At 47.2% G+C, this 11,758-nt stretch overlaps 1 protein-coding gene across 33 annotated transcripts in view; it reads left to right on the top strand.

Moving 5' to 3' along the window:
• tcf7l2 (transcription factor 7 like 2) overlaps positions 1-10,418 on the top strand; it is a 77,380-nt gene extending 66,962 nt beyond the window's left edge. For 4 of the 33 annotated variants that reach the window (XM_019865822.1, XM_019865820.1, XM_019865818.1 and 1 more), the window contains 7 exons: positions 1,250-1,390; positions 1,446-1,632; positions 1,743-1,850; positions 2,861-2,924; positions 4,525-4,575; positions 6,915-6,987; positions 9,457-10,418. In XM_019865822.1, coding sequence (XP_019721381.1) covers positions 1,250-1,390; positions 1,446-1,632; positions 1,743-1,850; positions 2,861-2,924; positions 4,525-4,575; positions 6,915-6,987; positions 9,457-9,865 — 1,033 coding nt within the window. In that variant the 3' untranslated portion in view covers positions 9,866-10,418. Of the gene's footprint in view, positions 1-1,249; positions 1,391-1,445; positions 1,633-1,742; positions 1,851-2,860; positions 2,925-3,684; positions 3,734-4,524; positions 4,576-6,318; positions 6,392-6,914; positions 6,989-7,492; positions 7,554-9,456 lie in introns of those variants that run through there. The other 29 variants (XM_019865842.1, XM_019865835.1, XM_019865840.1 and 26 more) reach the window with 24 other exon arrangements.
• Positions 10,419-11,758: the final 1,340 nt, after the last annotated feature.

The raw sequence follows: 11,758 nt of genomic DNA, 5'->3' as shown, positions 1-11,758 counted from the left end.
TGTGTGTGTGTGTGTGTGTGTGTTTGGGGGGGGGGCGCCCTCGCTCTCCCCTGAGATGGCCTCCAACAGAAACTAGTTGTTCCTGGCGAGTTTATCCTCATCATTATTTTCTGGCTCCGAGCCATGCAGCCAGGCACGGCGAGATAATGACACACACACACACACACACACACACACACACACACACACACACACGAAAAAAAGAGAGAAATGGCAGAAATTGGGAAAAAAAAGATTCTTTTCTTTTCTCCTCCTCTTCCTTCATCCCTCTCTCTTGGATGTTTGGTCACATGGTGGCCCCGCACTGTCAACAATTGCGGATGGCTGGATGTGTGCACACTCGAGTGCATTCCTGCGGGAACACGCCTGCTTTCATAAATTGATGGAGAAGCCGGAATGACCGGGGAAGAAGGGAGGATGAGAGAAAAGAACGAGCCGAGCCGATGCTCGATGTTGCCATTTATCGACTTAGATGGGCTCTCCCGTCCGACTCAAGCGGTAGAAAATGGATGGATTTGCCGACTTCTGCTCTGTAGTCCACGACCGAAACAACTCTGTACTGTTCGACTTCATGCCCATGTTTCACTAATTAGCAGCTAACTGGCTGAGTTAAAGCTTGTTAGATTCCATGGGAGCAATTTATGGACTTTGATAACGAGATAAGTGGAAGAAAGCAGATGGATGGATCGAAGGATTTGCCGACTTTTCTACTTTTTGTAATCACCAATTTACAAATGAAGTAGCTTTTGGTTTTTGCGGCGTTACACTCGTGTCTCATTTAGTAGCAGCTTTATGTTCTCGCAAATGCTAATTTGAAAAATTTATGGTCTTTGATAGGCTCTGAACAGTATAAATTCTAGAAAAAAAAAGTCATTTTGATTCACCCACTTTGCGAGACCGGTCGTTGCCAATTTATGGCCAAAACAATGTTCCATTCTTCAACATTACGCCCGTGTCTCACTTGCTAGCAGTTACCTGTCCGAATTAATGACAGTTACATCCTGACAGCACGTGAGTGCAAGGAACGCAGCAAAAAAAATGTCGTTTCCACACAATACAAGTTTCTCAACGTTGAATGACTGTTGACTGATTGTTGGCAAATATGTACGCTGTTTGCATTTTGTGGCCCCGCCCCTGCCCGCGACGATTAATCCTCGTAACGGAACCTAGCCCGCTGAACTGTCGTGTTATTGTTACATGTGCGCCATTGCCCCCATTTCACCCGTGTCCATTCTGACGATTTACACAGTCTTCTGTCCTCTAGGTTCCCCCCACACATGGTGCCCCCCCACCACGGTTTGCACACCACGGGCATCCCGCACCCAGCCATCGTCACACCCAACGTCAAGCAGGAATCCTCCCACAGCGACATCAGCTCCCTCAACAGTTCGTAAGTAGTCACACAATGATGGACTCCCCCCATTCTTGGGACAGGCTTTTTTTAGTTTCTCCACCTTTCTTTGCCATAGGAAACAGTCAGATGCGAAGAAGGAGGAGGAGAAGAAGAAGCAGGTCCACATAAAGAAGCCGCTGAACGCCTTCATGCTCTACATGAAGGAGATGCGGGCCAAGGTGGTGGCCGAGTGCACGCTGAAGGAAAGCGCCGCCATCAACCAGATTTTGGGGCGGAGGGTGAGTTACCTCGCGGGAAGCGCTTGGGTCTCGGACCGCGTTTCCCCGCTTCCTGCTCACCTCATCTTGTGGGAACCCCACTGCCACCTCCCCCTCTCGTCCTCTTCCAGTGGCACGCGCTATCGAGGGAGGAGCAAGCCAAATACTACGAGCTGGCCAGGAAAGAGCGACAGCTCCACATGCAGCTCTACCCCGGCTGGTCGGCCCGAGACAACTATGTAAGTTTTTAAGTTTACAAGTCGTAACGGGCTCCTCTTCCCTCGCCCCAACAAACCCAAGCCTCTCACCTTGGCTAGCTTTGCCGGCGTGCTCGGATCGTGGGACGGTGTCAGTGTTGCGGCCAACCGATGTTAGGCGTTCAGTTCTGATTGCGCTGGATTCATGGGACACACTTCAAATGACCCACACCGCTGCCTTGTGATAGGAGTTTGTTCCTTCTTCAAATAATCTTTTGGATCCGCTTCCTCAGAAATCAATTTTTGTCAGAGAAACCATTCTGTAAGTCTTTGTGACTCCACAAGGCGAAAGCTTCGAACACCCATCAGCCCCGGTGACACTCATTCACTGACGCCCACGCCACTCACGAGACCGGGCCCTGCCTTTTAAAGCCATTCACTCTCTGTCACGTCGCAAACCTTTGGCTTGTTGTCAATGGCAAAAACGCCCGCTGTTGTGAGCGGAGCAGAATCATCAATCTGTCGGTAAACTTGGTGAAACGGCATGTGGCTCATCACCTGAGGTCATTCTTGCACTTTCGCTTCCAAAGTCAATAATTTGCTGTTTGCTGTTCAAGTCCAAATGTGACCGTTGCAACTCTCGGTATTTCTATTATTTATGTGTCTTTGTTTACTTTGGTGTCGACACTGGCCCACGTTGACTCTCCCGTAGTCGTTTTTAGCGCCGTGTGAATCCAGCCTCACAAATGATTGGTCATTAAAGTCCGGTTTTGGGAGCCCATCAACACAAATTGAGGAAAATAAGCGAGAGGAGCGCAGGCGCTACAAGAAAACACAATCCTCATCAGGCTCGTACCAACCGCAGGGCAAAAAAAAAAAAAGAGAGAAAAAAATAAGACGGAGAAAGAAGCAGTGAATAAATAAATAAGTAAACACAAAGAAGAGTTGTAGTCTCCCGGTTTCATGTTTTGGGGCGTCCTGCAATATAATAACTAAGGTTCCTGTCTGTGTCTGTCTCCCCCCTTTTTTTCCCCCTTCTTTCTATTTTTTTGGCGGCTAACCAACAGGGGAAAAGGAAGAAGAGAAAAAGGGAAAAGCAGCAAGCGGAGAGCAACGGTAAGCAAGCGGCAATTATCTCCTATATTAGAGCGGCCCCGTCATGTGTCAGCCACATGTGACACCCCGCCAGATAAAAGTCAAGCTAGTTTTGTTGTGTGTGTGTGTGTGTGTGTGTGTGTGTGTGTGTCACTCTCTGTCACGTCGCAAACCTTTGGCTTGTTGTCAATGGCAAAAACGCCCGCTGTTGTGAGCGGAGCAGAATCATCAATCTGTCGGTAAACTTGGTGAAACGGCATGTGGCTCATCACCTGAGGTCATTCTTGCACTTTCGCTTCCAAAGTCAATAATTTGCTGTTTGCTGTTCAAGTCCAAATGTGACCGTTGCAACTCTCGGTATTTCTATTATTTATGTGTCTTTGTTTACTTTGGTGTCGACACTGGCCCACGTTGACTCTCCCGTAGTCGTTTTTAGCGCCGTGTGAATCCAGCCTCACAAATGATTGGTCATTAAAGTCCGGTTTTGGGAGCCCATCAACACAAATTGAGGAAAATAAGCGAGAGGAGCGCAGGCGCTACAAGAAAACACAATCCTCATCAGGCTCGTACCAACCGCAGGGCAAAAAAAAAAAAAGAGAGAAAAAAATAAGACGGAGAAAGAAGCAGTGAATAAATAAATAAGTAAACACAAAGAAGAGTTGTAGTCTCCCGGTTTCATGTTTTGGGGCGTCCTGCAATATAATAACTAAGGTTCCTGTCTGTGTCTGTCTCCCCCCTTTTTTTCCCCCTTCTTTCTATTTTTTTGGCGGCTAACCAACAGGGGAAAAGGAAGAAGAGAAAAAGGGAAAAGCAGCAAGCGGAGAGCAACGGTAAGCAAGCGGCAATTATCTCCTATATTAGAGCGGCCCCGTCATGTGTCAGCCACATGTGACACCCCGCCAGATAAAAGTCAAGCTAGTTTTGTTGTGTGTGTGTGTGTGTGTGTGTGTGTGTGTGTGTGTGTGTGTGTGTGTGTGTGTGTGCGTGTGTTTATGCTGTTTTTTTTTTTTCATCATAGTCATGCAATGCAATATTTAAATGGTAGCGTTGGCTGTACAGTAACACTCCCCCGTCCTCCCTCCCTTCCCTCTTTTCTGTAGTCTTCCCTTGCTAATAACAGCTGAATATGCATGAAGCCCCTTAAGACCCCCCCCTGTCCCATCCCATACCCCCCCCCCCACTCCTTTTTTGCCCGCTAGCATTGTGGTATATGTGTATTTGAGAATACCCTGCGATGAAATTAACTGTTTTTATAATGCCTGCAGCCTGCAAATACACTCTAGTACTGTGTGTGTTCGTGTGCGCGTGTGTATACGCAGTGTGCGCGTGCATGCGTACGTGTGCGTGGACACTAACTGGGCTGCCCCCTCGCTTGCCTCGCTCTTGATCACAATCGAAACAGAAATTAAGGAGGTTTCCTCATTCTGTGACTGCTCCATCTTTCATAATTCACACGTATATATTTCTCCTGATCATGTTCGCTTTCATTGTGATTATTGCCGCTGTTTTTTTGTTTGTTTGTTTTTTTAATACATACATAATTTGGGGTTGTTTGTTTTGTTTTTTGGTGACGGTGATCTCCTCTTGAAGGCCTCTCTATCTGTTCTTGTTTTCGTTGCAGAACACAGAGAATATTTTCCAAACCCTTGCCTTTCACTCCCTCCGATTACAGGTGCTAATGTCATTTTTTGACTCTTAAATATACTAACTTGTTTTCCTTCCTTTTTAATTGCTCTTTATCTATCTATGGATGTGTTGAATTTTTCAAAATATTCTCCTTTTTTTTCTGCTGCCTTTTTTTAAAAAAAAAAAAATCTGTAAATGCTAAAAAAAAAAAAAAAAGTTGATATACATTGATATAATTTATGAGCTTACTGTCTGAAACGTTTGATGCCAGGGTAAACCTCCTTAATGGATAAAACGCTCCCCCTTGTGCCTCATCTGTAGGCTAGCATGCCCACTCGAGATTATTTTAAGCCACTCTCCTGCACTAATGCAAGCGACTAAGCATGGGCCGGATTCAAGCAAATTTGGATGGTCTGATAACCATGAGCAAAAAATATATATTTATATTTAGGCATATAAAAAACTATTTCAGTGGACCCAAACTGTTCCCAGCGATTCGAGACCGATTGTGGAGCAAGGGATTGAGTTAAAAAAAAAAAAAAGGTAAAGGGGCTTCCCGGAATAACGGGTAGGAAGTTCGCCCCAAAATCTGCAAATAGTTGAATATGCAAATGCGGAGCCACGAATAATCAAGGGGTCCACTGCATTTTTCAATGTTTTCTCTTTACTTTTTTTGACAAAGGGAAAAGTCGTCAGGCTCACGTCGAACCTTGGAATAGTTAACCGGCCCGTGCCTACACGCGAGTGGCTGAAAGTATCTGGGAAGTCGGTTTCCCCTCTGCCTTATTAATCCTCAACCCTGGCAAGGGCTAACAACAACTACTCGCCACTGTCTGGCCGTTTTGATGAATCCACCTTGCATTTTCTTAACTTTAACTCTCCGCTTAGATTCCGCTACTGGAATGCGATTGATATCCTGATTTGATGGTGTGCATGGAATGTGGTTGGACTACTAATAATGCTTGGAAACAATCCCATCGAAGACTGGATTTACACTGCAGGTCGAAGTCGAGGTTAAATGGAGATCATCTCCAGTGACTCAACTGTAAAACTGATTTGCCTGATGTGTCATTTCCATTTCGAGCAGGAATGGGCGACTTAACAATGGCGGGGGCCACAATTCTGTTAAAAAATATATATATTTAACCAATGAACAGAACAATGCCTTTTGCTAAATGCCGTATTTTAATTGCAACATTTAAATGGTTCCCCACATGCGTCTTTTACTTTGTGTTGTTTGCGTAGCTGCTCGTCCTGTACGTGGCATGAATCGGCGTCTTCAGATCACGCGAGGACGGAAAAATAATCAGCTGTAACGTAGCAGGTTGACACCATTTCCAAGTTGGCGATATTTGCTGCGGTTTGGGTTCACCTCACACATTATTTAATTTTGGCGAGACACTTTTGGCACCGATCGGGGATCAGGCCTCATCCCCATTTTGGGGATAATCGATGAATGTAGCATATTTGGGCTTTCCTCAATCATTGAGCAGATTTGCGTACGTCGTCGTTGCACGCTGACAAATGAATCCAATTGGTTTTTGAAACCCATTTCCAAAGTGGAACCAGGCAGTGTAAATCCAGCCACGAGGCACTATTGAGAATAGCTGTCAATCTCCATAGACTCAGTGTAACTTTCTCTTTATTTCTCTCCTGCTTGTGCTTTGTTTTTGTTTTGTTTTGTTTTGTTTTTGTTTTTATTTTGGTGCGACTTTTTTTTTTTTTTCTCCCCTTCTTCTTCCTCCTTGCTGGCTTCCCCCACCCCCTTTCTTCGCCGTCGCGGCATCAGACCTGAGCGCTCCTAAGAAGTGTCGAGCGCGCTTTGGGCTCGATCAACAGAATAACTGGTGTGGCCCGTGCAGGTGTGTATGGGGTGTGCTTGCACCTTAGTCCGGGGGGGGTCGGGTGCAGGCTCGGTGGGGTGGGGGTGACGCCACGCTGGGACTTCCTCCTCCTTTCGCTCGCTCCCTTGTTTTGTTTGTTGGTTTGTTTGTTTTTTTTTTTCATTTGGTCTTCCCCCCCCCTCCTGTCTGTATCGCCGAGCTACGCCAGCTTCCTCCAGCCACGCCCTGCCGGTCTGTCTTCTATCTCGAAGGGTGCCTGAGTGATGCTTGTATGAGTGTGATCAAATTTGGGGGGGATGTATTGACTGGCAGATGGGGGCTTGGGGAGGTCCAAAATGGAGGAGGTCCCAGTGTTTACCAGCCTAAACCTCAACCCAGGCTCCATGTGCGTGTGTGTGTGTGTGTGTTTTTTTTTTTTTTGTTTGTTTGTTTGTTTGGTTTGTCTGTGCAATGACGTGTCCATTTTTTTGTTTTGTTTTCTTTTTTCCTATGTCTCCTGTGTGTGTTTTTGTTTGTGTCCTTACCTCTTTGGCTATAACAGATGCAAATACCCCAAAGAAGTGTCGTGCCTTGTTCGGGCTTGACCAGCTGAGTTTATGGTGCAAACCGTGCAGGTACATAACTTGCCTGAATGGGAGGAAGGCGACCGCCATGAGCCTTTTTTTATTTTTTATTTTTCCTCCTCTCCTTATTTCCTTGATGATTTCCTCTCTCTGTCTTTCTCGAAGCCACGTTTCCATCATTGTGCTTAACAGATGGAAAACTGCTTTTTTTCCCCCCACCAGAACTTCCTGCAGTAGACATATTTGAAAAAATAAATAAATCCCTTTCCATTAGGATTAGTTAGAGGTAGAAAATGGATTTCTTTTTTTTTCTTTTTTTTTTTCTTTTAATGTTGGAAATCCATTTTCTCCCCTGACCCGCCCTATCTTATTAACTGTCATGTTTGCCCTAATTGGCGCCTCCCTTTCATTGAATAGCGATGTGATGCTCGCCATTTTTAATTTTTTTTAATTTTAGCCCTGCTTCCTCTTAAGGGGCCCGCTCAGTGACACTCTTTTCTGTGCTCCTCCTCCTCTTCCTTCCCTCTCTTCCTCCTCTTCAATAACCCTGACTTAGTCCCTACCTGTTGTCTTTCTGTTCTGACACAAGCAGTCTTTGAATTGGGAATGCTTTCATGGTAGGTATTTGTTTCTGCTAAGTAAATTCCCTGCCCCTCTCCTTTCCTTTTTCTCCGTGGCATATTCCATTTGTGTTGTGACCACCGTGTCCGACGTCGACAACCCCCCTTTTCCAACATAGGAACGCGGCGTATTCAATCCAGATCGCAAGATCAGCGCGCGATAATTCCGTCTTCATTACAGAAGCCGAGAGGTTAAGAGTCCTCTCCGGGGCTCCCGTTGCCGAAAATCCGCCGTAATTTCCCGGGAGGTGGCGGGAGCCAAAAAAAAAGAAAGAGAAATCAATAGCGGCGCATATGATGAATCGATGCGCGTGTTCAAAAAAAAAAAAATGGATATGAGCTCATTTGTTGCTCTTTGACGGACAGTTAGCAGGAGCCGGCCGCGTACTTAGCGGCCAAACGATACCCCGGTGGGCCCGCTCGATGCTTTTCTCAACGTCCCGCCTCCTTGAATCGCATGTGTAACCCCACCCACCCACCCACCGAGCATGTATGTGCTTTGTTGGCGTTGCCTCATCCCCAGTAATGTGCTCTCTCTGGTTTTTATCGGCCCCAAAATTGGAAAAAACATTTTTTGTTTTGTTTTGCTAGTCGTGAGTTTCCGTTATTGCCCACAGGCGGGTTCACCGCCAGGGTCAAGGTAAAAGCACGAGCGGGGGCAGATTTCACCCCCCCCTTAACCAGATCCAGCCCGGGGTGGTCACCTTAGGACTCGAGAGGGGTCCCGAACCCGACAGGAATGCAAACACGAGGCCGTGACCCCTCATGTACACGCTTGTGTCTGTGGGGCAGGTGCTCGCCAGTGCGCATCTTTCTGGATTATTTTTGAAAGCAAAATTCTGCGCCGAGTGTACAAACTGGGACCCCCTCAGGAGGAGGAGGACGTAGAGTGGCGAGTGGGGGTTGGGGGGGGGGCGCGAAGGAGTACGTTGATACGCAATTGTAGCTTTTCTCTAGAAGAAAAGCCTCTTTCACACAGAAATCGCTGGATCAAAGCGGGTTTTTTTGTTTTTAACACAGAACCCAACTAAGAAGGCATTTGGATCGCTAGTAGCTGGCGACAGCGTCTGACGTTTAAAATCCTTGTAGGATAGCGCGCAACAGGAGCAGCCAAACTTAGAGCTGTGTGTGAAACTTAAAAATCTCTGTCGGCATTGCATAATTCCTTTCCACGCGAAGTGAAGGTGGGAAATCGCCACCTGCGCAAAATTCTAGAATCGGCTCATGAGATGACCGGTTGATAGATTGCTGGGTGGCTGAAGTCTGTGTGTTAGGTGTTGAACTTCACATTGACACACAAGCATCATCCCGCCTCTCTTACGTCTCTGTGACCTCCTTCGAAATCAGACTCGGGTCCTCTTCGGGTTCTCCGGAAGTGCTTTGGAGGAAAGTGTGATCGGATGCTCCAAAATGCCCAGGGTGCCTCGAAGCAATTTTTGATCCACCTTTCGTATGGGTCACTCCGAAACAACCTCTTACATTGCTGTCACGTAATGATGTCGGTGAGCAAAAGTGGAGTTGAAATCATTTTGCAGATTTTCATCTGGTCATTTTCCACTAAGCTTGGGGAAAGCTGCTATCAGAGTGAGATTTGACTTCCTGAAGAGGCCCCCGCGGTCATCACATTTCCGGCGCCGCTCGTACAAAACGGCGTGCAAGACGCGCGGCAGTGTAAACCCAGAGAGGGAGCATTACTCGATCTCCGTGTCCACTCCTCATCACCGCCACGCTCATTTCCCGCCTGCTTGATGTCCTGTTTTCCCACTCTGGGGGTGGGCGGGGGCGGGGCATTTCTCGATCATGCATGGCAAACCGCCGCCTCGCGGTGCATTCACGCGAGCCGCGATCGAATCAGACGTCTGAAAGGTTGTCTTGTCTCGCCTTGCCCTTCCCGATCCAGGAGGAAAAAAAAGTGCATTCGCTACATCCAAGGTGAAGGCAGCTGCGCCAGTCCTCCCTCCTCGGACGGAAGCTTCCCAGACTCCCCCCCGTCCTCGCCCTCCTCCGTGGTCCCGTCCCCCTCGCCAAAAGAGTCCAAACCTCAGACTGAACAAATGCAACCTCTTTCACTGACTATGAAACCCGCCCACCAGCCGCTCCTCCCTCACCCGCACCTCCTGGCCGGGCCGCCGGAAAACGCCACGGCGGCGGCGGCGGGCGGCAAAACGCTGACCCCGGAACCCGGCGACGCCCCGCCCTCGCGGCTACCGGGCCCCTCGGTGGTGTCCCCCATGGCCCGACCCTCGCCACTGCTGTGTCATTCCCACTCGCTGCAGCCTCTGTCGCTCGTGACCAAGTCCATAGAGTAGCAGTCGGACCCTCTTCTTCTTCTTCTTGGTTTCCTTCTAGCCGCCGCTGCTCGCTACTGTTCTGTTTTCAAGTTCATTGGTCAATATTTGACCCGCCAAGGAGCCTGTCGAATTGTCCTCAAGAATGATCACCCGGAGCTGCAACAACAGCTCAAACATTTTATTTTATTTTTTTGCTTTCTGCGAAAGTTGAATGGAGGTGACGCAACTTTTGGTTGTTGAAGACTTTTGAGCCAAAGGGCTTCTGCGGTCAAAATTAGATGTGGTGGTCATCAGAGGACCTGGAATCTTTCTTGCGGTTTCACCGCAAATTGAAAAAGGCTTTTCTGGTTCTAAATTTGACAGAAGAAGCCTTTCAACAACCAGGAAGAAGAGTTGGGTTGCCTCCATTCAACGTTTGCGGACGGTCGTGACTCTGATGACTTTGCTTCGACAGTTCTAAATTTGACCGAAGCGTTTCGAACAAACTGTGGGCTTTTCCTCAATTTGGGGAACAATCCAAAAGATTTCTCCAGTCAACATTTAGAACTGAAGAAGCTCTTGTTCAAGATCTCGCTCGAGTGGAAAAGTCCAGTGTCTTCTATTTGCCTTTTGGTTCTGGAAAATGTTCACCTTTCATTCAAAATGCTTCTTGATTCATGTCCAGGTCGTATCTCGGTTATTGGGAGACCACCTTCCATTGCGATTGTAAAAGACTGCTTCCATTTTATTGTTGGACTGAAGAAACCGTTTGAATGAAACGCGCAAATGTTGTCAACAACCAAGACAAGTCCGGCTTCCTCCCACGACGTTTTCACCTTGAAAATCCACAAGGCTTCCTTCCTCCGTCACGTTTTAGAAGCAAAATTCAAGGTGAAAACGTCTTCAACAACCAAGAAGATATTCCACTTGACGACATCTCAGCTTTTTGGTCGTCAGAGACGTTTCGCCTTGAATTTCATCCAGGTTGTGTCGATCTGCGGAGGCAATTGGACGCTTCCACTTCGGTCGACAGTGACGCGGATGACTGGCCCCTGCTTTTTCTTTTTTTTTCTTTTTTTTTAGTTGCGAACAACAATGGACAGGACAAGCGAAAGGCTAGCGTTGGTTCTCCTTCTTATTTGTATTAAATACGAGCTTGCGAACCAATCACACCCCTTCACACAGCGCGCGAGGGCAAGAGCCCGGCGGCGACGCCGCGCCGAGGAACAACTTTTTAATTGTGATGTTACTTGTTGTTTTAAATGTACAGAATCAAACAAATTGGAGCTTCGAGGCGAAGGGGGACGGGCTGGTCGGGTCGGGGATATCGTGTTAATTATGCATTCTTCCACTGCTTTTTCTTTGTTTACCTTTTGGGGGAGGGGTCGGGGTGGGCGGGTGTTTAAAAGGGGTCGTTGGATTGAAAATGTCACCACGCTAGGACCAGTAGTATTTATTGCTTTAGAGATTTTTGCTCGTCGTATCTCGTACGTGTCTCTTTTTGGACTTTTTATTTCTTTTTTTCTTAAATAAAATGTACAAATATTTTTTTTCTTAAGGTAAGCGACAATATATATATATGTATATATATATATATATATATATATATGAATGATCCATTTTTACAAGTTCTTCCCCCCACCCCATCTTCTTTCTGAAAACCGAGATTCCGCCCTTGTGTCCCGTGTCGATCTCACCAAGCGAACGTCTGCACATATTTCGAGGAACGCGTCGATAAGCCATGACACGAAAACCAGTGCGTCGATAGCCCTACCCGTCGTCATTTTCACCTTTCAGACTGTTGCTCCGCCGTGTACAGATTTTTCCGTGCCAATTTTTTGCGCTAATTTCATCTGCCCGCCCCCCCCCCCATTGCCCCAGACCACGCTGTAAGGATCCTCCTCTTTTCGTTTCAGTTCAATGCCATCCTTT

The sequence above is a fragment of the Hippocampus comes genome, unplaced genomic scaffold, assembly GCF_001891065.2.
Source record: "Hippocampus comes isolate QL1 unplaced genomic scaffold, H_comes_QL1_v1.1 scaffold116, whole genome shotgun sequence".
NCBI classification, from domain to species: Eukaryota; Metazoa; Chordata; class Actinopteri; order Syngnathiformes; family Syngnathidae; genus Hippocampus; species Hippocampus comes.
The sequence above is the reverse complement of the archived record's forward strand: the minus strand, read 5'-3'. Positions and strand labels throughout refer to the sequence as shown.